The 27756-nt window shown below is 38.9% G+C and overlaps 1 protein-coding gene across 1 annotated transcript; it reads right to left on the bottom strand.

Moving 5' to 3' along the window:
• Nucleotides 1-27022, bottom strand: TDRD7 (tudor domain containing 7; the record flags this gene model as incomplete). The annotated part of the gene is made up of 12 exons (XM_010012056.1): nucleotides 1-221; nucleotides 2463-2623; nucleotides 2946-3436; nucleotides 6513-6623; nucleotides 6965-7099; nucleotides 7263-7346; nucleotides 8972-9106; nucleotides 9244-9446; nucleotides 10418-10529; nucleotides 12067-12253; nucleotides 16216-16796; nucleotides 26805-27022. Coding segments are annotated over 12 exons (2639 nt in total), but the record flags the coding sequence as incomplete, so codon positions are not given.
• Between the last annotated feature and the right edge of the window lie 734 nt (nucleotides 27023-27756).

Genomic DNA, 27756 nt, shown 5'->3' with positions numbered 1-27756 from the left:
TTAATCATCCTTTGAAAATTCCACAAGACTTTCAGACACAAAATCATGAATCCAAATATCAGTATCTGGAAGAGATGTGTCCACGAGAAAAGTCACTATCTTTCGATCCCAAGAGTTAGTGCTTTCGTTAACTGCCTGTATCTGTGCCACCAAGGGTTTCTTCTCTACAAGATTCCGAAACACTATTGATGCCTCTTCTGACCACTGCTGGCTTTTCACTCCTAAGACAAACATAAAGAAAAACAGAAGATCGTTTATGGACCAGACCAATCTGAATGATTAACTTTATAAGTAAGTGGGGGAGTTTAAACGCTTGAGAAAACAGGTGTTCAAGTGCTATTAAATGCAGTTTAGCTCCAGGAAAGAAACACCAGCTCACTCACCTCCTGCACAAACAAGTTGAACTATTAAACAGACTAGAGTATTTGGTTTTTCTTGAAGTCTGAAGATATGGACAGGTTTGCAGAAGTGAAAGACAAATGCACTGACTCACTGAGTAATTCAATGTATATCAGCTGCCATTCATGATCAAGGCATATCAGGAAATACGACAAAAAGGAAACTAAAGGTCCTCTAAAATCAAACTATTTTTCTTCTGCCTGAGGGTGCTGAATTATTTGTTCTGTTGGCCTTGCTTTAGATGAAGTTTTCTTCATCTCAAAGCAGCATCAGCTACAAAAACATCTGCCAAACCTTCAAGTCCCAAACTAGATCTGAAGAGAGCAGAAACAAAGAGAAATGCCACCTAAATGCCTCACAACTGCTGCTATTTTTTTTTCTTTTTTTTTTTCTTGAGAGCAGCATTCCACAAGGTCAATTCTGCTGAGGAATGTGATGTTAGAACCCAAACAGGCTTTTAATAGGGCTCAAATCCACCAAGAAAGAAGTGGCTCCTGCAGACATGAAATTCAGCCTACCCAGACCACTGCTGGTGTGCAGCATCTAGACACAAAGAGGCTCAAATACTGTGCATGGATACCCAAACAGTAACGTAGAGATAAAAGAAGCAAAATAGCGAAGTGACAACACTGCTTTTGCTATTAGCAGCAGCTTGTTGCTGAAAGGACAGGACAACACAGGAACACAGCTCCTTGCAGGTTACAGGAGGAATGAGAAGTCAACAGTTCATCAACAGTTAAGTAAGGGTAATTAGTGCTAGGAAAGGTAGGTGGGGAAGCATATGATATTTTACAAGGAAACAGACCAGAGACTAAGAAGTAGCAGACATGAAAAAAAGAGAAAAAAGTGGAAGAATAGCAAGACAATAGTTAACCAGTCTTCCAGGCTTAGCTGGTGTGCTTTGATAACATGAAGCAGCTCAGAGGCCAACTTAACTAGCTACCTGGGATTCTGTGAAGCAGGTAAATTGGATGACTTGCAGGCTTGCCCAGCTAGATCCTCTACTACCCCAGTAGACAGATATAGCTAGAAATCAGCTTCATTTCAGCAACACATACCTAGTACCCCAGCCTGTTGGTAACACATCCATCATGACTAGTTTAAAAAACCCCCAAGGTCACACCAAAGGCTATGCAGGAAAGCAGATCCACAGAAAGGAACCTAGATCAGAGCACCAGATCTGTGTTCTGTCACTTCAGGCAAGGTTATTCTGTAACTGAAGGCTAAACTACTGCTGACCAAACTGGCAGAAAGCAGCAATGAGAGACGCATACATCCGAAAGCAATGCAGAAATGAAAGAAAAATTTGGAAGAAGAAAGAAAGGACATCAAGGAGAGACCAAGTTTTGCTTTTTTAATGCTATCAGATGTCTGCACAGTCTCTATGCCCCACATTCTCAAGGAAATTAATCTTACTTAAGTCTGTTGAAAGCTCTCTGCCCCCATGTGGAACTTTATTCTTGTTTGTTTGAGAACACCAATCATTTTGGACAACTTTGGATTCAAAATATGCACTGGGAAACAGCAAATTACAACAGGGGCAAGATATATAAGAAAAATTTCTCCAGAAACTCAGCATCCTGTTCCTAAATTTATGTAGATAAAGACAATCAGAACCTAAGTTCTTATGAACAGAAGTATCATAACTTTCACACTTTGTTATGTTTAAGGATCCAAAACCCATTTACTTTTGATGTTCCTGTGTCCTTTGCATATTAGACATCACACACATTAAATGATAAATATTTATGACAATGAAAAGCAGCTGCTGTGAAAGCGTAAGAAATCTTCAGTTTTACACATGGTAACCAAAACTGTTGCATTTAAATAAACAAGTAATAAACCAATCATTACCATGCATGTCAAGAAGAAGAGCACAGCTACTTTGATGACAAACATGCATTCATTAACCATGTTCTTGAAAGCAGGTACATGCTTACTTTAGCAAAAAAACCCAGTTGCATCACTAACCTTTGGCTTTGTTCACTTTACATTTGCGTTCATTTGGTATTCCCACTGACATAAGACTTTAACAACAAAAATTGTAAATGCTTACTACCTACCTGCAAGCTGAGCTGTTATAGCTTGGAAAGGTAGTTTTTTAAACGCATCCACGAGTGGCCGTACTTTCTCTACGCTGACAAACTCATGTTTACCATAGTCCAGCTCATACACTGACAAAAACCCATTCCTAAGAATTCCTTTTATTACGACTCTGTACCACCTAAAAAGGGAGAGAACAAGAACAGACATTTTGAATTCATATTCACACACTACCAAGGCACCAGAAAAATAATACATGACCAAAAGATCTTAACCAGCATGCTTCCCAGATCTGGCATCCTCTGAATAAAAGTCAACCCTTCCAGTTAAAATCTGGAAGCATGGAAAAGACTGCAACCTCATTTACTCCCTTAATCCCTCAGGTATCACTGAACATCGGTCACCTTGTTAATGGTGCAGACAAAGCAGAGCCAGACTTGCGTAGCTTACCAGAGGTAAGCTTTCCTTCAAAGATTTTGTTTCTAATTTAAGTATCTACTTACTGATTTTCAATTTTAGCTGCATACAGCTTGTTTTTTTCAATGTTCACAGGTTTCTCTTCTGCCCGGCTGTAGTACAAGAGCATTTCTTCCATTAGGGCTTCCAGATTATGTAGCTCCTTCCAAGGCTGGATAATAAAGTGACCTGGATGGCAGGCCACTGAGACATAGACATCCATGAGCTCACCAGTCTTTAACAAAGGTAGAGGTGGGGGCATATCAGTCATAGCCACTGCACTGCTGGGTTCTCTGGGTGAATCTGAGAAACTCTTCTCCAGCCTTCCACTAGTTAACCGTAGAGCAGAAACAGCATCACTTGTCCCTTTTGTGGAGCTAGTGCCACTGGGTGTAACACTCAAGAAAACATCTTTCTGGTGTCTCCACAAGTCTGCGTTTTTGATCTGTTGATTGATGCTATGATCCATGTCTGGGAAATTCTCTGGAGCAAACAAGTAAACGTGTACAATTCCCTTTGAACCATCCTGTTTAACCACCTTGGAAAACAAAATACAGTTTAACTTCCAGTTAATAACTATTAAATCATGAGTGATGTAAGTATACTAAGAACTGTTACTATATAAATATCTTGGCTGCCATACAAGTGCCCTACACAGTGTTCGGAAATGAGGGAATTGAAGAGCGTGGGTGTTGAACCAGCTTTAGATATTTTACCTTCCTTTTTCCCAGGCACAAAAATAGGGACCTAAGAATGGTGTGTCAGCTCAGACCAAAGCTGTTTCTACGTCAATATCTTGTTTTTAACATTGAATGATATGCCTAGGGAAGAGTATCATAGGGCATGCAAATAGCTGAGTGTCTGAAGAGAAGTATTACTGGTTTCTAGCAGGATGCAGTTTAGGGGTCTAAGGGAAGACAATGTGGTATTTAATCATTTAGGTTTTAATAGTTGTGGTGAATTTATGCAATCATCTCTTTTTGAACCCTTGGTAGCTTTAGCATCCGCAGCATCCTATAATACAAGAAGTGTCTGGTTTTAGTTAGGCTGTTGCCAGCTTAAAAGTTACAGTTCTCCACTCCTTTAATTTTGCATGATGTAAACCCCTGTTATTTTTAATTTGTAAAATTTCATATGCAACTTCTCTGGATAAAGTTGAGTACTTGATGTGTATGTATGGTATATCAGGTCTTGTGTGGAGACTCCTATTTACTGAGAAATATAAAAAAAGAACTCTTCATAAAATCGTCTCACTTCTAGTAATGTCCAGTTTGTTTATGCTTTATATTTCTCTCAAAATGGAACCCGAGAACCACTTATAAGCCAGTTTTGCTCTTAGCACTGTATCTCTTTAGAAAGACTGTGGTGTTCGTATCTATGTATGAATTGTATCTGTAAAAATGCTGTGAGTGTAAAAAGCTTGCTTTTGAAAAGTTAATTGCCAAGTTTGTGGTTGTTTATTAGATTGGAGAAAGTTTTAATTCAGATTTTTGGTGTGAAGTTTCTGAAGTTGAGTAGCAGAGGACAGGTATCAGCCTCCTATTTGCCATATGCTCATCCATAAAAACCCGTAAGACATTCATGAATAATATGGGAAGAGAACAGTATGTCAATGAAATGGCTCCTTGCTATGGTCAATACTTGAACTTTTCATTTCATCTATAAAGAAACAGACTTGGGTTGCTCTGGAGACTGCTAAGCTCTTTTCCAATCTGATATGGAATTTTCCCTGGCTTGGATTCCTTCCTTCTCTCGAGTGTTAGGGCTTGATAGCAGATCTTTAAGAATGTTTGATGCCTAAGGCAAAGGCTCCTTTATGGCAGTGTGTACCTATATAATTTATTTATTTTAAATTTGTCAGAACAGAAAATGTGGCTACAGCTCCCATTGTCTGGTAACTCTTCATGAGTCTAATTAGATAAAGCAATGAAAGTGGTTGAATTGTAGGAGAGAGGTTTAAGTAAACACATTTTAATTTCATAATGACGTGTTTCAAGCTGGGCCGGGGAGGGGTTAGTCTGGATACTAGGAAAAATTTCTTCACCAAAAGGGTGATCAGGCATTGGAACAGGCTGCCCAGGGAAGTGGTGGAATCAATATCCCTGAAGTGTTCAAAAAACATTGAGATGAGGCACTTAATGACACGGTTTAGTGATGGACTTGGCAGTCCTGGGGTAACGGTTGGACTTGATGATCTTATAGGTCTTTTCCAACCTAGTTGATTCTGTGAAATGCACAACTGATTCTGTACAGAAGACTAAAGCCTTTAACAGAAAAGTGACAATAGTTCATTACATTTTACATGCACAGACGTATTTTCAAGGTTGTCTCAAATATGTTAATGAAATTGTGGGATAGTAAGCAACTCACAACAGTTAAAAGAGCATCTGCAGCTATATCACTTATGTAAAACATACAAATCTTGAAATGAGTTTTATTCTGCCCAACATCTCAGTGCTTTGTGTACAATTCTAGTTTCAAGGAGAAGAGTAGCCAGATCTAAACACCTAAGTTATGCTACGAAATATTAACACTTAATTTTTCAAATTCTTTTCCTGTCATTATGGGAGATGAAGCCTAGTAAATTAAGGATGAAAAAAAATAAAGATGAAAAAAGCTTCCAGGTTTGTGTCGTGCATAATTTTCAAGCACTGGCTTAAAAAATGTTTCCTATTTAACATCAGGTATGCTAGCATTGTTGGTAGTAAAACACTGAATTAAAATGTGACAAAGTATATAACATTTCTTTACAGAGTATTCTGTTGATTTTCCTAGCCAGGAATAAAACTTCCCGCAACTTAACCATACAACTGTTGTCTATTATTTAATCAAGCAAAAATTAGTAACAAATTATTTTGGAAGAGGATGTTTCGAAAAGCCAGATGCAACACTCGTAAATCCCAGATTAGAGGAGCAATGTTTTAACTACATGGTCTCCAGTGTTAATGCAAGCAAAGAGGTAGTACGAGCTACAAAACACTTTTTCAAAGTGCTGTGACACTATATGGAATCAGATTTTTAAGAGGAAATAGGCTTTGTTTAATCTGCAGGTAGTAAGAGATTTCCCCTAGAATGGTGCTTTCAGTTAATTAAACTGGATAGCAAGCAGAAATAATTTTATCTCAAGGATAATTTAAGGAATTCTAAGTATACAATAGCATATACTAAATCACACTGGATTAGAAAAAAGCGAACAAAAAATAAAGCTGCTTTCCAAGACCAGAAGGAGAAAAAGCTATGTCACAGGAGGCATAAAATAATTTAAGATTAACTCAAAGTTGTATCTTTTTCTGCGGTGAAACATTAATAAATGTGTTTCCTTCTTGCCAGCTGGTAAAATAACTGTAGCTGCATATTTGGACTGGGACATCAGAATGTGAAAGGCTAATGTGTGGAAAGAGAAGCTCCTAACACGCTTAAGCAAGTAAATTTTCTTCCAAATGTCCTACGAAAAGGACTTGGTACAGAATTTATGTCCAGGAGGTAGATACAAACTTCTAAACTTCTATAACAAAATTAAATTCAATGACTAGTTAAGCTTCTAGAGTTGTTCTTTCAATTCTCTTTCCACACATCTATGGATTTCAAGTCACACAGGCACTTTGACTGTTTACCTTCATGCTAAATTCAGGACAATTCATTACAGTGTCTCTCAGCCACAGTACAGCATCTGGAGTCCACATGCCAGTGTTAGGAGGTAGATCTGCTAGGCAGCATTTTAAAGCCTAAGAATAGATTTAAGTACACAAGGTATAATTCAGTAATAGCAAACTAGTCCACCCATTCCTTTTCACAGAAACTTCATTAATTTGACAGATTCAATAATATATGACAAACAGAAAGAGGCAGAGGAACATGCAAAACCATTACCATTACACATACGCAACATCCTGTCGATACACAGGACTACATTATTACTTATTACAGGCAAAGATGCACAATGAAATACGCTCCAATGTTGAATGCTATTAAACAAAACAAAATTAATTACATAAGCTTTGAAGCAGCTGTACTACAAACACTGCCAAGAGATCCAGCATAGGTTAGCTTTAACATGTCTTTATACCTGAGGAGGTATTGCAATTACTTCTCTCAGGAATTGTGGTGGGATTTCTTTAAGCTCTGATACTTTTACAGTTGCAACTGTTCCAGTATCCATGAACTGCACATCAAGTGCCCGTCTAGTGTGAATAATTCTTATCTGAAAGAAGAAAGCAAGAGTATAATCCTGAGGCTAAAAACACAACAAGGACACATACATGATAGCAATTTTCATGGAAACTAAGGGTTCAGATTTATTTGAATGAAAAGAAGAGCCACTTATATGTGGGGAAAACTGTAGATGTTCTTCAAATACTTCTTACCTCTACACGTGCCCATTTTCCTTTGGAAGGAAACAAGCAGATTTTGCCACAGAAAGGCAGTGATACATTAAACTCAGATGTCTGCTGCAAATATAAAAACAGAAGGTAAAAAGCATGGAGCTATTACTACCTGACATTCCTCTAACCATTTCAAAAGCCACACATGGAATAAAACGCTCTGGGAAGCAAAAACTGTTTCAAATATAAAGTCTCTTTCCAGTCTCAGAAGCATTTTTTACATGTTTAAAGCTTCTCCAGTCAGTAAAGCTTTCATTCCAAGCTGTGTTTTACAGGGAAACTGAGAAATTATAAATTGGCGGGGAAAAAAAAGCCACATTTGGTAACACAAAATACAAAATCACTGACCATTACTTCAAGTGTTCCAAAAAGCAAGAGCAGTTTAGAGCTGTGAGAGACAACAGGAGAAACTCCTACCTTATATTCTAGAACACATTTGTTGAGATATATAACAAGCCAAATTTAATACTGACTCAAATGAAACTCTCATGGGAGTGACATTCACCACAATGTTCCTAAATAACATCAGAATGGTTACACTACACAAAACATGAATAAACTCCATATGAAGACCCATCAACACCACAGTTTGCTTAAATTCTTAGTCAAAATAAAACCCCTCAAGATAAGCTGCAAAGTCAAGACTGCTTCTTTCACCATCACAGAGAGATTGATATTAAAGATTCTGAGTCAAGTTCTCTGTTTAACAGCAACATGAGTCCAGAAAAGCTGAGCTTTTGAAATACCTACTTGGCTGCCTACCTTTGTGCCTACCTTAACACAATCAGGGCTGTATACACGCTCCTTAAGTGTTTAGCTTGCTTGAAACTTGTCTTGATAACTGAGACACGTTCACCAAAGTATTTCCAGATGGTGTGTGTTCCACAACAGGTCTAAAGCTCAACTCCTACACCTAAAAACACTTTCACAGAGTAGTTTCACAAGCAGCAGTTCTAACAGACCTTTAAAGATCTGCATTTCACAGCTCAGCTGAATGTTGAACAAATTAGATGCTCTTCCATTTTGTATAAATTCTCTTGAGTCCACTAAGGGTTGTTGTATGTGTCTGTAAACAGCTGGTGGAACGTCACACTTTTCTGCCACATGCATATCTTAAAGCAATTTAAGACCTTTAAAAATGCCTCCTATACACCTGTTCAAGTTGAAATTATCAAGAACATTCAAAAGCTAAGGTGCAAGTATAAGATATGCAACGCATCAGATCAAAGCCACTGAATCTCCAAGGAAGTGAGGCTAAAAAAGACAGACCTTGGTTACACTGCTTTTATTGTCACTTTGCACAGTCTGCTTTGGGACAGGCTGTTTATGTGCCTTGACCCTACCGCATTAAATAAAACTTCCAGAAGAAAATATCGCAAGATCTCCACAGGCTTTGGAGCAATCTGATGTAGCTTTCACTGGGATTTTCTCATTTTGAGCCATATTGTTACTGTTCTAAGTATTCATGGGAAAGTCATAAAGTTACTCAAGCCTTAAAGACAGCCTGTGAACAAGAAATTATCAAAAGACACTTTTTAAACTGAAGGATGCCCCCACCAGAAATATAAAGAGAATCTATAGCCCTTTGAATAGTCCATGGCTACCTCAGTAAAACTTATGTGCAAGGAAAATTACTGGTATACTGAAGAAAGGCTACATGACTTCACCACTTCTCTCACCATAGTACCCACCTTGTAGTGGAAGTAGTCTTCCAGTTTCTGCAAGATTTCAGAAAGTCTAGACATGCCTTTAGATGGCACTTGGCAATACAGGCTTCCGTCAGAGAAAACGCTGGTTACTCTGACATGTGTATATAGTGCATCTACCTGCAACGGTAAGAATTTGACAAGAAAGTAGGGGGGGCAAACAACACACGCAAACTTAGCAAATTTCTGAGTACTGTGTTTTGTCCTTAGCAGTCAGTCATTTTTAATGAATTTAGAAGGAAACAGGAAAATGGTACCTGGAGGTGCAGTTCAAGAGACTTGTCATACAAGGCCTTCAGACAAGTAGCATTGATGTTGATATCATCTTCTCCAGAAGTGTCATAGAGAACAAGAAGAGGAACGTCACTCTTTTCCAGTATTTCCACAGCAAATATCTTGGAGCATGTCTGTGATTCCACAGCCTTCACTAGGACAGGATCATCACAGAAGACTTCCAGTCCTGTAAGACACACAGTACTTTTTATGTATCACTGTATTCAAAGGGAAAAATAATGATCAGGTCTGTGTTCCCAACAGGAATCTTTCCGAGAACCAGGATGTAGCAGGATAGTTGTACTGCACCCCTACTTGCATTTTGCTCAGTTTCCACCTTTTTAAGACAGAAAGCCATATTCGGGGAAGAAAGAAAAAGCAGAAAAGAAGACCCTCTTCGGAAAGAGTCAAGACAAATGTGTAGAGAAAAAAGGAATGCATCCAAGTATTAAAGCAAACAAACAAAAAGCAAGCTAATTCATGGCAATTTTATATATTTAAAATAAAATATTTCTAAAAACTTAGAAATGCCTACCAGGAAGCTAATTAGGAAACTAGGAAGCTAATTTCCAGTAGAGTCTAGGAAGTTTGCAAGTGTGCAAGCACTAAAAGGGGAAGAATCACTTTACAATAGAATCGTATTAGGGATATTGCCTGACCTGGCTACACAGATATGCCTCATTTGTGGAAAAAGGAGTTGTGCTAATACATTGCTTCACATAACAGTAAACGTTTCCTTATTTTTCTCGCATATATTAACGGGACAAAAGACACCCAAGCCAAGTGCAGAAAACAACTAAGCTCTATTACAGAAATACAGGTCTTCTAATATCAAAGTTTCTTTATAAAACCTATCTTCCTTTCTTTCTTTCCCTTACTTTCACTTCCTTTCTTCCTTCCATACTTTCCCTCCCTTCCTTATTTTCCCTTCCTTCCTTCCTTCTTTTCCCTTCCTTCCTTTCTTACTTTTCCTTCCTTCCTTCCTTCCTTCTTTTCCCTTCCTTCCTTCCTTCCCAACCTGCATCTGTTTAGACTAGTTGTCTTGGACAAAATCTAACATATACAGAGGTATTACAAACAAGGATCGTAACTCCCAGATGTTTCTATCTGTAAATTGTGCAACAGCAAGCTGTATAGTCAACACTGGCTTTCTCTTACCTGCCAGTCTACATTTTGCAGCTTGAAATGGAAGTGAATGGAACTGTTTCTGCAGTTTGTACACACTGTTGCTTTCAACAAAGTCACTGAAGCCATGATCAACATAGCATACCTGATAATGAAAAGGGGAATAAAAGCGTAAGATCATGAATATAATTGAAGATATGTTTTCTTGAGTCCAGGGAAATATATTCAGTTACCACATTCTCTGTGCAGCCACAGACAAATCACCTTGTTACTATGTAACACCATTTATTTCATGTTTATTTCACTGCTTGAATGTTTTGTGTTTTCAGGGATATCTGTTCTGAAGACCTCTGTAAAATCATCCTCTCCAACTGTTCCACGGAATCTCAGCTTTTAATAGGAACAGTACTGGAACAGCACGTATTACCTCAACTACATGAAGAAAGGTAATAAAGCAGCAATTTTTACTTGTAAAGTGTTGAAAGTGTTGAAAAGTCAAACACCACTTAAGTGCCATTCTATGTTTTGCCTTTTGTTTTTACAGCATTAAGAGAATAATTTGATTTATGCTTACAGTAATGTTGATACAAATACCACAGCCAATGCAGGAAACCAGTAAGGAAACTGCTGATGGGCAGCAAATAATTTGAACTGCAGTGAAAGAAGACTTTGACAAGGCTTTTTACAACTATTTTCTAAACTGTATCATGCATAACAAACTTGAAAAGGGGGCCCGAACACTGTGTCAGAGGATAATCAACAAATGCTGCAATAAAGCAGTAGCTTTCTCTTGGCTGATAGCTCTAGCTAGAGGGAAATCAGAGGCAAACTTACTACCAATTGTCTCTGACGCTTCTCTAAATCCAACAATCTTTCGCAAAACTCAGTTCTGACACTCCCCTCCAAGTTTCAGCTGAAGGGTATCACTAATTTTCAGAAAATCCTCAATTTTAATATGTGTGCTATTTAAATATTTATGAACTGGATCAACTTTAGAAGTATGTTAAGCAGACCTGAGTAAAAAGTCATGTAACTGGGGGAAGAAACAAAATATGAAAAGGCATCATTAAATGTTTGTCTAGCAAGAAATAATTGAGGAGTTTGAAAGTTCTATTGTATGGTCAAGTTTCACTGCAGATGGCAAGTAGAGTCTATTTGGCCCAGGAAGAGTGTAACAGAGTTGTTAAATAATCTACATATAACTCCCAGAGTTGCAAGACCTACATGGAAGGGAACACAAGTATGTTTCTAAGTGTCTTGCTACCTAGTGGATGTAATAGTTACTTCGGTATAAGACTTCAAACATCTATCAGCAAGTGGGTTTTGTTCTTTCCTTTTCCTTCCTCTGTATCATTCCAAATAGTGCTATTACGCCCATTCCTCCCAAGACTATTAAAGGTACATTTCAATACAAAAGTGCTGTAAGGCTCAGCCCCATATTAAACCCAACCCAAAACCCTCAAACTCAAACTATTTATGGGAAAAAATCCTGAAAGACCATTTAATTTTGGCAATCACGTAACTTCAAAGAAGTCTTAATTTCTCATATAACTGCATATAGAAGTACTTCAGGGCAAGAAAGAAGAGAATGCTAGTGCAGCACATTTAGAAATTGACTATGTATCTAAAAGCCAAGACTGTTCCAAGTCTTTCTCCAAGTGCCAAAAGAAGTAATTGCTTGCCTTTATTCTGTTGTCTTCTAGAGAAATAATCCGAGCACGCAACCAGGCATCTTCTTCAGCATGTACTGCAACAAGTTGCCCAACGCTCAGAGATTGAGCTAGTGACACTTTACTATTCTGACTATAGTATGCTTTCATGTCATCTTCCATTTGTTCCTGGGCAGAAGAATAATCTTTGCCCACATACCTACAGTATTTTACAAAACAAAAAAACAAAACAAAACAAAAACCAAAACAAACCACCACAAGAGTTAGGATGCAACTTCAAAAAGCTGAATAAAACCCTAAGAACATACATATGCATATTTGAATATGAGTAAATTATGGATATATGTTTTCTAAGTACAGAGGTATCCACACTCTTTTCCCATTAGCAGGGCTACTGAAAAATACCTGACATAAAATTCAGTACTTTTGCTGACAGATAAATGTGGTTCAGCACTCTGTAATCCAACACGCTACACTAGATTTTTGCAATCATATAGATTATTGCAATTATTGATTATTGCAATCATATAGAGCAACTTGACCACAAGAGCAGAGTAGTACCTGGGACCAAGTATAAGAGAGGACTAATATGTAATCTCTGAAGTTACTCTGTCGTATACAAACACCAGCTTAATCTGGTTTTCACAAAGGTTGATCAAAACCAAGGTATCAAAAATAACTTTACCATCAGCTGTCAAACCATGTGCTGTTTACTCTTTGCCTTCAGAACAATCACGATACGAAGCTACCTAATGGTTCATACTGAAGCAGTTTGTGTTGCCTAGATCTTCTTTAATAAAGTACATAAACTTACCGAAAACTCCAAATGGGAAAATAAATGCTTCAGAAACAAGTCAGATTAAAGCAGACAAAAGGAAAACTTTATCCCAAATTTGTATTAGTAGCTACTATTTTAACTTGTTCATAGAGTGATTAATACTGCTCATGCCTCCCACACAGATTATCATCCTATAAAAATCTATGTTTATTCTAAAGGTTTACTATATGCCCAAGATTACTTCAGATACTGTACAATGACACACTATGCTAACTTTATTATAAAGATTAACTTAAATCTGATCATATTCCAGGGAACTCTCCTTTTCCTAAAGACAGCCTACTGCCTCACCATCCAATTATACACTGCTTTTCAGAATAACAGCCCTTTTGCTTCTGTGTAAGCACTCATCTACTTCATAATGAACATGGAGTGGGACAACAATCACTTATGTGCTACTTAAAAATTTATTTCCTAACATTTGTTTTCTAGAGATACTTAACAGACAGTAGGAGTATCTTAACAGAAAGTAGTATCATTGTTCAGAATTTCCTGCCTCACTCACTGTTTTCTGATAATGGCCGAGCATTGCACTGAAGAAGCTTTCAGCCACTCAAAGCCAATTGAAAAATTATTTTTCAGATTCTTTAGAAAATATCTCGGAAAGCAACATAAAAAAAAATATGTTAGAGATTAGGCTATGTGCAGGTGGCCAGACACTGCAAGTGTGCATTCAGCACCACTCTTAGCCTCAACTGGAACCAATTCACATGTCAAGTAAAGCTTGCAGCTTCACTGTGAAGGGAACAGGGGGGTATGCTTCCATACTGAAACAGGCTATAGAATTCTGTCTATTTAAAAAGGTAAAAGAAGAGGGAAAAAAAGTATCTGACCTGTCTCACAGAAGCTCAAAGTAGTTGAGAATAAAAGCTGATAGTTAATTATTCTTGTGAGAATTCAAATGTAGCACCTAGCTTATCATCTCTTCCTTAAATCATACCTTTGTAGATGCATAGCCAGTATCCAGGAGTGTTTTTATTTCCTCACCTTCGTTCTGACTACATGACAATTCTTACAAAATTGCACTATGTCTCAAAATCGAAATAACAGCAAACCTTCCAGCTTTGTCTTAATTAGTACTACAGTTGAAAGGTTTTAGATGAACAATGCTTAGCCACATACCAAGACAATAAAGCGATATTGCTCCGTCCCCAAGACGGAAAGAACAACCTTGAGTTTACTGATCCTACAAAAAACAGCTACACAGTTCTTGTGCGGATCATGAGAAGGTGACTGCAGGTACATGCATAGGAAAGCTAAGTCCATGCATTGTTTCCTTCCTGTACATCCCCCATGAACATTTTCTTGTCATAGCAAAAAACTACTCAGTTTAGGGATAGTTTCATCTTGAAGATAAATGACCTTGCCCATGAAGTACATACATAACCCTAAGGAGTCATTTCTATATCTAGGGCCAAGAAACCACTAATCACCATCATACACCTACACAGAGCCGAGAAATTCAGAAACTTTAATATTGTCCAAGAACCTTGGTCCAAACTTTGGGAATTGCTGATTTAGAGAAATTTTAACATAATCAACCTCAGCTCATCTGTGTCATATGGTATTTTAATCCATGGGACTTGAAGCATTGCTCAAACAATTAGTGGAAACATCCTTAAAGTAACAGATTAGACAGCTAAGATTCATTACTTCACATATAGAGCAAGTCATCAACGCTACCAGATTTAAAAGGTGTATAGTAAGAAAAAAAAAAGTTTTGCAGAGTTAATACCCAGATAATTTGTTCCTGCTCTTCCCAATACAAAACATGTCTACTGCTTCAGTATCTCTATGTACAGATAACTACGTGTTTTAAATTGGCTGTCTTTCCTGGCACTGTTAATCTTCATCATGTTTCATGTCTTCAACTAAATTCAAACAGAGCTTTCTCTGTAACAACCTAAAACATAAAGCCTCTCTTTTCTTTGATGGAGTTCCTCCCCCTGTGATTTCTTTTTTTAAACTTAGGCTCACTCACAAACTTCACCTGTGTCTTCTTTGCTAAAATGATTGCCTCATCCAGCTAGAGACAGAACACATATTAATGATGGATGAGAAATCTTGCCTTAAATTATGATTTTTGTTAAGACCAGTATACAAAATAAATGTATAAGCAATGTACAAAAAAACTTATCTGAGAAAAAGCACAAAATAGGAATGGTGTTAGCAGCTACAACAAAGATGGCAACATTCTCAAATGAGAATGTATCTCATAATCCCCAAGTATGGGGATTTTCACTACAGATGTATCACCATTAAGATTCCATGACTTCAGGGAACTAGAACAATGGACTAGCACATAAAGAAAGTTCAGGATTGAATATTCCAATACATTACTGATAGCTAGAGAGAAAAAGGATATCCAAATTTCAACCTCAAGGCTAGTGTGTTGAATACTATCAACCAGTAATGAGGAACAGGGTATTAGTTTTAGAGTGAAAGAATCTGTAACTAAACTGCACGCACGCTTACTTTGATCCTAACCAGGACCTCTGAGAATGACTGAAACTACCTAATGAAAGCTGAAACTGCAGAAACTAGCAGGAAAAAACAGATTGCTGTCAATATAGTATATTACTACACAGTTGCTCAGTTCATCTTTGAGGTGCCATATAAAACTTTTTAAGATTAGACTCAATTTAAAATAATTTTCAAAATGGAGTATCTTCTATAAAAAGCATTTGGGGCTTTTTTGCTTGTTTGATTGGCTGGATTTTGTTAACATTCTAAAGAACTGCTAGGATTTGTGTGTTTTATCCCAGCAATGAAGTATAGAAAGCTTATCATAGTATTTCCTGAAACAGTACAATAACGTAATACAGGCACTACAACTTACTTTTATACAGTCCTCTAAGGCTGGGCTGATTAGCAACCAAACCAAAAAGCACTAGTAGTTTATTGTTGGATGGAAGCTCATGTGTCCCCAAAAGTGAAAACTGCAGTGTAATCTGAATAGACTCAAGTCACCCTTAGTCTGTAGTTAAGTCAGTTACAGAAGTAAAAAAATGTAAGTATTGCAGCAATATCTGAATACTACTATGTGTTATAATAGGGTTATTTTAAAAAGTCTTCCAATGACAAGTCAAATCTGCTTTCTCAGACAAGCAAATGATAGAACACATCAGCTCAGCAGAGAAAAATTTTCAGAAAACTTTCATTTAAGCACCCAAACAAAAGGATTAATTTTCATTATCAAAGTAAGTAAATAAAGTCCTGCAACTTCCTGTTCATCTGTCCTCTTAGAGCGGACCTGCACAGTATTAATATGTGAATTCATAAATAAAGAAAAAAAAAAGAGAGTTTCTGAAGTACAAACTTGCCTAATTAGGACCTCATTAGTGTTTCTGAGTTCTAACACCATGATGGACACAGCTCCTTCCGATGGAATGGTTAGAGGAGGAACAGTTATGTTCTCTGGGTAATGGTCCTTGGATTCTTCATACTGTTGTTCAGCTGTAGCTTTCATACCACCATGCCTCTGGACTCTCTCGGTGACATTCAGATTTGCATCAATGCATCTTTGGGGTTTAGCATAGAGGATGGCCTTTTTGGGGACTTCAGATACATAGTCCACTATACATATATCTGAGAGCAGCTCTAGATTATTTAGAACGTCTTCTGGAAATTTTACTTGGTAGGTGTCCTGGTACAATTTGGGAAGCGCGTTAGCCCAAAGACCACTAGAATACTTCAGCAAAATGTTGACAATTCTCTGCTTGAAGTCACTACTAAGTGATGCAGGCGTGCTCTCCATATTTGGTTTTAACAAAGGGTCTGCTTTTGAAGAAGTAACATTCTGAGATGCCTTGTGTTGCTCTGTACCACTTTTTGCTATCGGTGTTATTTTCTTAGCAGGATAAAGAAGCCCATCCATCTGATCACCTCTGTGTACTTTCTCCACCTTGGAAAAGAGAAAGTAGAGTCAATAATCAGTTTCATCTCTAAGTGTAATTAATTTTGCCAGTTACATTTTATAACACGGACTTTGAAGTGGATATCCACAGGGAAACCAAGCTTGAGGTAGTTACTGCAGAGCAGTATTTCTTGTAATGCTTTCACCTCCACTTTGAAAGATACCAAACACATATGACCACATCAGTACAGGGCAAATATCTGATCTATGTAATACAACTCAGACTTGCTTCCAAAGAAGCATAGTCTCTCTTTTCTCCTAGAAGGACCAGAAGATGATGACACACTCCACAAACTTAGGTCTTCTGCACACTAGCACCCCCTACCCTGGTCTTCCATACAGCTAAGCAGATCACCAATGAAAGTTTCTGTCTCAGCCTACTGAGGGAAAGGGGGTTTGATGGTATACTTTGGAAACAAGAGGACACCTGTCAGGCAGTGTTGAAAGGCTATCTGCTGATATGCTCAGGGAATTATTCTTTTCTTTCAAAAAGTTCTGAAATTAAGGAATAAATTTCTGGACCATAATAAATTTTGTAATGAACTTGATTAGGCCACTTTAAACTACAACCACAGCCTCCCTCCAGGCCCATATGTTTTGCCAGTCCATACGTCTCTACCCTTTGCTAAGTTCAATAATAGGCATCTCACATGATCAGAAGTCATCCTTAACATCCTTTACATCCTTAAAAATCACCATTTGAGAAGTGTAGAAACAAACTTACAATAAATTCAAGTTCCTAAAGCTATGCAGTTTCAACCTAGATCAACCTAACTGTGGCTTAGCAGGAATATCTATGTAGAATTGAGATAATGAAAGCTCTCAGTGTTTTCACATTGGTCCCAAAGCAAGAACAACTCCTGCAATAAAGTTATTAAGGTTTATGTAGCTCCACCTTGATGTTCCTCAGAGGAAACAATTCTCATCAGTTTCCTGGATCCACATCACACCAAAGTCCTTTCCATAGGCAGATCACTGAACAAAACACTCAGTAGCTTAATTACTTGCTACTGCTCAGGGCTACCATTTACCTTTATGATACTGATGTCCATACCCATCAGAACTTTATAAAGGTTGCTAAAGCCATTCTATGCTGTTCTGTCATAGCAGCATACAATGGAAGTGTAACAAAGAAGACTATTACCTTACATAAAAAGAATAATACATATTGATTATGAATAATACTCATTATCAAGATAACATTAACGAGACAAGTATATTTAGTTACAACAGAAAAAAAATGGGGAGGGGGGAAAGTCATTATTGTATCAAGAACCATGTACATTCTCCTACGAGCATCTCTTCACACTCATCCCAAATAGCCACATGATGATCTGAGTTTAGAGAGTCAGCAAAACCACCTAAGGGTTACTACACAAGTCCACATCCATACACATGCTGTGCATTACACTGTCTACTGGTGCAAAAGCAGACTATCAAATGTTTTTTGGCAACAGGTCTTGGTGAACCACCATGAACATTAGCATGCATACTATCTAAAATTGACACAAAGGGAATAATTTTCATAGATACAGAAAATATTAACCACATTAGAGAATTCTCATGTATTCATAGTGGTACGTCTGAATCTTTCTTTATCAATGAAAACCAAAGTAGTAATATTTTCTGTGAGAATAAGACATTAGAAAGCAAACAAGCATAGCTAACAACCCTCAACTCCCTGAACTCATGTGAAAGAGTCTACAAGCTTTAAGACTGAATTTTTCCAATTAGGCTCACTAAAACCAAGCAGACATTCCTCATAATTGGGGGAAGGGGAGAGATAGTGTATTACAGACATCCATTTACTAAAGAATACATATCTACTATAGGATGAAATATAAACAAATCATATAAAGGACTTCAATATACATTCACCAAGTTCTCAAGCATCTCTGCTAGTCATCTTGATATAAGAAACGACAAAACATGCCTGGCCATTCAACCTAGAAGGACCAAAGATGTCTTCAACGATTCATGACAGGAAGATCCTACATTTGTACCCTGTGGTATCAGGAATCTTACTGTGCCTCCTGAACCACAGACAAAGGAGCTTGGTAAAAACAAACAAACAAAAGCTTATCAAGGCCTTACATGTGCTTTGATACACATTCAAGAGACCAAAGTATACCATGTGGCCCAGAGAAAAAATCAGAGCACAACTCCTTGGCAGGTAATGACATCCTAGATACAGATGAACTGAGAAGGATGTCCCAGGTGTCCATACACAAGACCAAGGAACTTGTTTAAATGACCAGCCAATGAAACATTTAGCTTCAGAAAATACTTGGCATTATAAGGACAAAAATCTTCTTGAGGAGGCTGTGTTAGAATGTATCACAGTTCATCCTGAAAGAATCAGAGGTCTACCTTTATGCACCTTTTCCCTTACCTAGCTCTTTTTAACTAGTGCTGAAACAGAGATGATTAAATTTTAGCTGTCAGGAGTATTAAACCTTACACACTAAAGACTAGCAGCAGAATAAAGAGAGAAGATCCTTACAGACCTTTAAGCCTCTTAACTCCAAGAATAGCTCTGAGGTTTTCTAGGCACTGAAGCTCTGTTTAGAAGAGACTAGAAATGCTGACTGAGCAAACCATTTAGAGACAGCAAAATGCTATTTCAGTACATTGTTTCAGCTTGCTTCAGTACAAATAAGCTCAGATGAACATCATTAAGCTACTGTTTCTTGAATAGAAGTTAACGTTCAAGATGCAACAGACTCCTCCAGACAGTGCTATGGCCAAGACACCTTCAAAGATGCACAACACTACAGGAACTTCTAATTAGAAGCAAACAGCTTCACTTGTGAGCAGCACTTCAAAGTAGATGCCCTTTCTTTAGCACAAAAATCTCAACTTGGTTTCCAGTTGTGTTTATAGATTTGCCTGCAAGGTACTTCCCATTAGTGTGGCTGGCCTGTCTGCCTTGCAAGCACAACATGCCTGCTGTGACCTCTCCATTAGAGAGGACAAAGCAAAGTCCACAGCTGTCAGAATGTATTACCAAGGCAATAGAGACTTATGTTGTTCTACACAGAAGAAAAACACATTTGTCCTGGGCCTGAGTAGCAGAATGAGCTCTTTAAAATGTGGAGCCCAAAAAAGTAAAGCTTCAAGTGAAAAAATACTCCCAATAAAAATACTGATGCTGCAACTGATTAAATCAAGTAGAATGCAAAAGGAGAGCAAGTTTACTCTTTTTGGCATACATATATAGGGAGGACAAAGGCAGACATGATCCTGTGTGTTGTTAGAACAAAAGTTTTGTATACGTGTGCTTGACAATGTACAAATAAAACATTACACTAATATACATAATCAAAAGACAGGATCCACTCTGGGATGACAGAATGAACAGGTAATAGCAAGTCCTGTTTAACTGCACGTACAGTGACGATCAAAGAGCAGATACGCTGGCAAACTCCTACAGACAGCATCAGTGTCTTCCAGGAAAGAGGTAGAGAAGACACCTCCTTGAAATCAGAGTTTCTAGTCAGAAAAGGTGTCCTTCACTTTCATTGTTACATTCACAGCTAACATATGCAGCCATTTTCTGCCATTCTTCTCCAAGGCAGGGAAAGGAAACGCAGTGGTAGTTGGTATTGAATGTCAGTAACAGAGTATCACTGTATGTGGCAAACAGGAGAAGTCTGGCTTCATGATTCTTGGTATCAAATGGGTCTTCAACAACTGCTCTAGAACACACTGATCAGAACTATCATTCTGATTCAGCAAGAGTAATTCACCAGCAGTGTGATGCATTAACTCTTTCAGATCCGATTTAGACATGCAACACAGGAGCTAGCTACCATGGCGTACATACCATAGACTGCATACAGGCACATTTTGCTGAGGCACCTTAGACAAATGCTTCAGTGTGAAGACTGCTCTCATCTACCTGACTTTCCTCAATAGTACATGAAGTTCAACTCCCAGCAAGCTGGAGCTCAAAGCAGCAGGGAAGGCATTCCTTGCCTTGATCAGCAGAACTTTGCATTTATACATTTGGCTGACTATCTTTTCTCTGTCAGTCAATCGACACAACTCCAGGTCCCACTGTTTTTGCCAGTCAGTGCAGCTCTCCCCAGGCAAGGGTGAGATGCTGCTTCAACATTAATGCCCCACTCCTCCCTGCTCTTCCACATAGCTGCCTCTTAAAGCAACAGAGTTTAAGCTACGCAGCTGCTGAATATGCATGCAAAGTAGCCAATTCTGGGGAAAAAACCCAGACCTGTGCAATGTTCTTGAAATGCTGAAGAGCCCCACTGCAGAGGGTGGCATCAGACACAGTAAAGAGCTTTTCCTTACAAGGCTGTGGAAGCCCCTTACATCATCTGGTTATAGCTTACCCTTGGGATCCACTCCAGCTTTTACAGCTTCTAGTCCAATACACAATCAGCTCTTCTGCATGGGAAGCTACAACACGTAACTTCTTACACCAAATGCCAAAAAGACACACTAAACGGCTTGTCTTCAGCCAAACCTCCTGTCAGCTGGGAAGCTGGGACAGGACAGGAACAGGACTGGACTATGTTGCCCAGAAAGGTTGTAGAGTGTTTGTTTTTGCCCTGGGCAAGCTGCTCATGATGATCCTGATTGATAAATATATATGCCCAGGTATTACACATTTTTTAGCCATATGCTTATAAAAAAGCATTAAGACAACCGACTGAGGAATAGTGCATTACTGGAGATGAAACTGGCCTCTGATAACAATGGACAATGGCTAAGCTGATTGACAGCCAGAGGCAGTAGGATGTTTTATAAAAAAGAACATCTTTGTTCTAGAACTGCTGAAAAGCCAGTATATCTCTTCCAGCACAACTGCAATTTCCCAATTCAGAATGGTAGGTTTATTTTTCTACCAGCTTCTTGAGAAACCAGAAGGACTAAGATAGCCATTACTGCAAGAAAGCTGTTGAATATGCATCCTTTCTTTCTGCTACTTAAAAGATGGCTGCCTGTTATTTTCTCTTTCTTCTATCTACAAGAAGGAACTTTGGAAGACAAATGGATAAAAAGATGATAGAAGACAGCTTCACCTGACAAACATCACGGGACTGACGTATTTTGTCATCTTCCCAGATTGATGTATGAGCATTTAAAAGGCTACTATTAGAAGGAAGCTAGCACCAAGGCTGGTCAGAAAGGATCAGCTGTGGAATAATTACACACAGGCAGTTTGAATCAGCACATTAGAAGAGCTGTACTTGGTCAGAACACAGATGTTCCTAGCCTGACATCCTCTTTGACAACAGCAGGTGCCTAGGAAAAAGAATAGTGGGTAGGACAAACACAGTGGTACCTCTTCCTCCCATGTTGGATATTTCACACTTCAGGCACCCTCAGTCAGTGACAGTTTCTTTGGAAAGAAGTAGATTCTGATGACTGAGGCCAGGGATCATCCATCCATCAGTGAAAGTATTTCTTTCGAATTCTCCATTTACCTTCCCCAGGTCTCTATTATTTTATAGACCATATCTCTATCTTTCCCAACCTAAATCATCTAACTTAATTGTCGCTCATACAGAATCCATTACTTATCTTTACCCATTACCTTCTGAATCACCATTTCACTCTGCTTGGTCTCTCAGTTTTTGTTTGTATACTTTCTGAATGGAGATGAGAGGCGCACACCTGATTTTGACATGTTTCTCCAGAGCTGCAGTATTTGCCCTCTTCTTCTCTATTCATAAGAACAGAGATTGCACTATCTTTTCAGGGAAGTTTGCTGCCTGCCTGGGGCCCAAATTAGAGATGTCACCAGATTACTTCAACAGCTCAGTACAGCTTTTGGACTGATATCCACCCCTGCTCTTTCATGTGGATACTATTAATGTTGCAAGAAAAAGTCTAGAGTTGATCAAAAGAGATTTCAGGACCCTGGGAAGAATGCCAAAAAATTCAGGAGCACGGGTAGTGTTTTCCTCAATCCTCCTAGTAATGGTGAGACTTTGGAAGAAACAGACAAGCCCAAGACACAGACAGCTGGCCCTAGGTCTGGTGTCTCCACCAAAACTTTAGGGTTTATAACCACAGAAGAACCTCTGAGGCACAAGGTATGATGGGGCCTGACAGGATCCATCTGTCCCAGTAGGGGAAACGCATCTTTGGTCATAAGCTGGCTGGACTGATAGAGGGCTTTAAACTAGAATCACTGGGGGAAGGGGATGCCAACAGGAGAGCTGAAAGTAAGTCAAGGGTTGTCATGGCATTGCCCAAGGGTGGCCATGCTACCAGGAGTATTTACACTGCTCTTGGGAGCATGCTCCTGGGAGCATGGAGGGCTCAGGAGCACATCTGAAATGCTCATAACACCAGCACATACAGTATGAAAAACAAGTGGGGTGAACTGGAAGTGCTGGTCAGTTCCCAGAGCTATGATGCTAATGATATTAGTGAGACTTGGTGGAATGAGTCCCATGAGTGCTGGGATGGCAGGCTACAGGCTGTTCAGGAGGGATAGGCAGGCAGGCGACATGGAGGAGTTGCACTGTATGTAAGGAGAGGTTTGACTGAACAGCCCTTATGGTTAGCAATGATGTAGTTAAGAGCCTTTAGGTTGAGGATTAAGGGGATTGAAAACAGAGCAGATATCATAGTGGGTGTCTACTACTGACTGGCCAGCCAGGATGATAGCACAGGTGAGTTACTCTACAGGCAATCAGCAAAAATCTCTGAACTAGTAGCCCTTGTTCTTATGAGAGATTTCAACTTCCCAGACATCAGCTGGGAATACCACATTGCTGTGATAAGAAACTCTGGGAAATGCTTGAAGTTTGTGGAAGGTTGTAAGTACTTGTTGTAAGTACTCAGTGAGCCAACTAAGAAAGATGCCCTCCTAGACTTGCTATTTATGAATAGAGGAGGACTGTATCAGAGGAGGTTCAGATGTGACATTAGGAAGCATTTCTTCACAGAGAGGGTGATCAAACACTGGAACAGGCTTCCTGAACAGGTGGTCAATGACCCAAACCTGTCACTGTTTAAAAGGCATTTGGACAATGCCCTTAATTAGCTTTAACTTCTGGTCGCCCTGAAGTGGTCAGGCAGTCAAACTAGATGATCATTCATAGGTCCCAACTGAAACATTCTATTAATTTTCAAGTACTTCTTACCATTTGCATTTTTTCATACTGAGCCAACATTTTCATGAAATTATAAATGCCAGGATCTTTTTTCCCAAGCTTAATAGTCCACATGGGGAGGGCGGGACAGGGGGATCAACTTTTTTTTAACATAATGAGAGTTCCTCCTGGCCATTACTGCAGTTAAGTCTCAGCTGCAATTTTATGGGCCAGCAACCTGGTAATAGGAAGTTCCATACTTCTTCAGAGAGCCCTGGTCTTTACAAACCTGAACAGCCAGCTCAACTGCTACTTGCACCCCTTACCAATTACAATCCTAACCACTTAATCACGTATTACAATCCTGACCAGCAGTTGTCCGAGTGTCCCCTCTGTGGAATCTCACCCTGACTTCCTGCCTTTCTGAAGGCATTTCTAAATCATTCTAGTCTTGCTCTATTTCCAATCTTCTAACCAATTATACGTCCATTCAAGCACCTTCCCTAATGTCCCAGGACTGCCTAATTCTCTAAAAGCTTTTTAAAAATAAGTCTGGAAATTCAAGTAAATGTTTTGAGAAAAGAAGAAGGAATCTAGTGTTCTCCTGAATTGCTGTATCTGAATCACCATCTCCTGAGTAACTCACAGAGTTCAAGTTATCAAAGAGAAAAAGCTGAACATGTACAAGGAAAAAGTCTTAAACATACATACAATTCAGTAAGGGAGTTTATAATTAGACTGCAAAGGGAATCACCAGATATGCTGCCAGTAACCAAAGTAAATTTATTATGACTTTTGGGTTATATGTGACTTCCAAAATAAAAACAAACCCAAGCCCAATCATCCTCACCAAAAAACCTTGTTTGTTTACAAGTCTCTCTCAACTCTCATATCTCTGCTGTAATATTCTCCCTCCCTCCAGCCCACTAGACAGGAAGTTTCCAGTGCTGGTGGTTCCAGCCTAAACACAGAAATTATGATTTCCCAGATGTAAAAAACCCCAAATTTCTTCCTTTCAGAGAAAAGTTTAGGGATGCAAGTTATTCAGACATGACTGTCCAAAGCAGAATCCTCAAATGATGAGCTTTGAGATGCTGAAGGCATATTGCAAGGTTTACTGACTGCTGTCTTGTAACTAAGCTACTACTGATGAGCATGCATTCAATAAGACTATGTGCCATCTCATTAAGAAGGTATTGAGAGAAACACCAGGCATTTTTCCTGTTCTTCTGAGGCTGGCAGACACTCCCATGTGAGTACCCAGCAAGACAGAAATAATTCAAATATTAATCATGGAAGCATCTATACTGATACTGAAAGTATCAGTAGTCTCCCCCTGGCATTTCAAAGGATCTATAGAGCTGTGCACCTGCAGACAATATAACTGAACCTGGAATAAACACTGACTATATTTAAGAGACACAGGGTAGCCTTCATATGAGAAGGCCTATTCAAACTTCTCCATGCCAGAGCCATGACTATAGTTTACATAAGTCAGAAAACTAAGGTGGCCTTTACAGGCTCATTAACAGCTCTCTACAATAAGACTGACTCTGCCAAGACAACTTGATAGTTCTGATTACTGTTGTGCTGTGCTGGCTCTATTACAACGTTTACACAAGTTTAATGATTGCTTATTTGCACTAAAATGACTATTTGCTTGCTAGAAAAAAGACGTACACCCAACAGATAATAAGCAAATGGACAATGAACACAGACCAAAGATTCTGGATTAACAGCAAGATTTTGTCTGCAACATGAACTACAAAAAAGACTAAAATTTGCTGCATTAAGTAACTGAAAACATAACAGCTTGGTCTGTGGATAACACAGGAACCAGTCATCAACCATCAAAATAAATTGCTGCTGTCTGCACACATTACTGGTATCTGCAGTAAGATGTCATGTGTCACAAGTACATTTTATGTATGTGTTAGAATACCATCCACATGCACGATACCATACGTGCATGCAAATGGTGTTATTGCTGAAGAGCAACTATTTAATCATAGTGAAACTTTTTTTTGGCATTTAAAGTTATTACATAATATTACAAGTATTTGTATGTACATGAAAAGTCACCTCAAGCAGACAGATATTTTCATCACTTCATTATGCTTCTGTTGCCACAGTCTGACAGATGCTGATGAAGTTTAGTGTTCATTGATATGACTGTCCTGTTAAAATAAGGCTAAACAAAGCCTTCATGCAAAGTTGCATTATACCTTAAATGCACAAAAAGATCTAAAAGCACAGCTCCTAATATGAAGGACAAAGATACTTCTGATGATCAACGGGTAACAGACATTGGGGTGGGGGTGTCCAGGGGGTTCTGGAGCTGTAATCTCTCCCCCCAACATTATCACATTTGATCTATTATTGTATGATAAGCCTAACTTACCCAGAAAATTCCATAACCTTGACCTAAGATGCGAGACAAACCTGTGGAAAAGCCTATATGCAGATATATCTAAGACTGTTCATACAGGATTTACTGGTAGCTTATAGATTTAAGAGGAGATAAACCCACCAACAAGGAAAATCATAAAAGACAATGGTGTGGGGAAGAGAAACCACCATGGCATGGAGAGCAGGTGTCATCAGCTGCTGTTTGGGTTGTCAGTGCTGGAGTCAGTTCAAAGTGGCAACTCAACAACACAGAGTACTTGCTTCAGGAGGCCACAAAGACTAACCTTTCTTCTCCAAAACAATGCTAATCCAGCCAACAGTGATTTTTGGAGTGGTGTTTCAAAGACATTGTTAGAACTAGGGAGGATTATGTTGTTCTTTCTTCTTTTTCTTTTTTCTTCATTGCTACAGATTGTGAAAGGAAATGCAGGACTACATAGAATAACATTTGGCAAATGAATAGACAGAAATCTGTAAGGTCCTGGCATCTTCCAGAAAAATGACACTCAGTACTTACTGTGCACACATGAGGCCAGTTTTCAAGCTGACGGAGCACTGCTGTGCTGAGCTCCTCCCAGTACATTTCCCGATAGATCTGTGGCATCTTTGACACCCAGACACCACTGCTGCACTTGCTGAGAATCTCCTTAATGCGACCTTGAACTTCATTGACAGGAGCAGCAGAAGGGCCAAAGGCAACAGTATGTGTCTCCGCAGTGGATGTATTCAAGTTATCTGATAAACAAAAATACAGCCTTGAAGTAAACACAGACTCATCAGCAGAGAGAAATACAGATGATTACCTACCTACTTAAAAATTAAACACTGGAGCTGCCAGCATAACACCAACACTAAAACACATCTCTCTTGCCCAGCATGCCTGTTTCCGTCACTTTCTACTGGAAAGAGCCATGGATACCTAAGACATTTAGTAACTGACCTGATGCTGAATTTTCAATCACTGTAGTTATTTTCTTCTGATGGGATCCTGGAAGAGGTTACAGAACTCTCAGCCACGCTGCTGCTGAGAGGCTGCACTGAGGCAGCATCCCAAGAGCGAAATAAGATAATATCTTTATGAGTACAAACACCACAGCAAAGACACGGGCAAACACCCAAGGATGTTGTTCTAAATCCAGACAGATACAAAACAGACCAATGACTTGGCTTTCATTCTAAGATATATGTCCTGAAGAAAAGTTTGAACCCAGGACCCAGACCTCCCGTGCTACTGCATCCAGGGAAACCTGCCAGCGGAGCAAGGAAAGAGACAGCAACTATTCAGCTACTTTGGACAGTTGTACAACGTTGTGCGTAGGAGCAAGGCAATCATTATCCCAGCTGGAAGTTCATATCACTGCTCCCTCATCAGTACTCCTCTCCTCCCTTTGGAGGACTATAATTGCTAACAGACCTGAAGCTTCACAAATCAGCCTGACAGGTCTCAAAGAAAGCAACTGCACAACTTC

Source organism: Nestor notabilis, unplaced genomic scaffold, assembly GCF_000696875.1.
Source record: "Nestor notabilis isolate BGI_N333 unplaced genomic scaffold, ASM69687v1 scaffold9953, whole genome shotgun sequence".
Taxonomy (NCBI): Eukaryota; Metazoa; Chordata; class Aves; order Psittaciformes; family Psittacidae; genus Nestor; species Nestor notabilis.
This window is presented reverse-complemented; position numbering and strand designations above follow the sequence as displayed.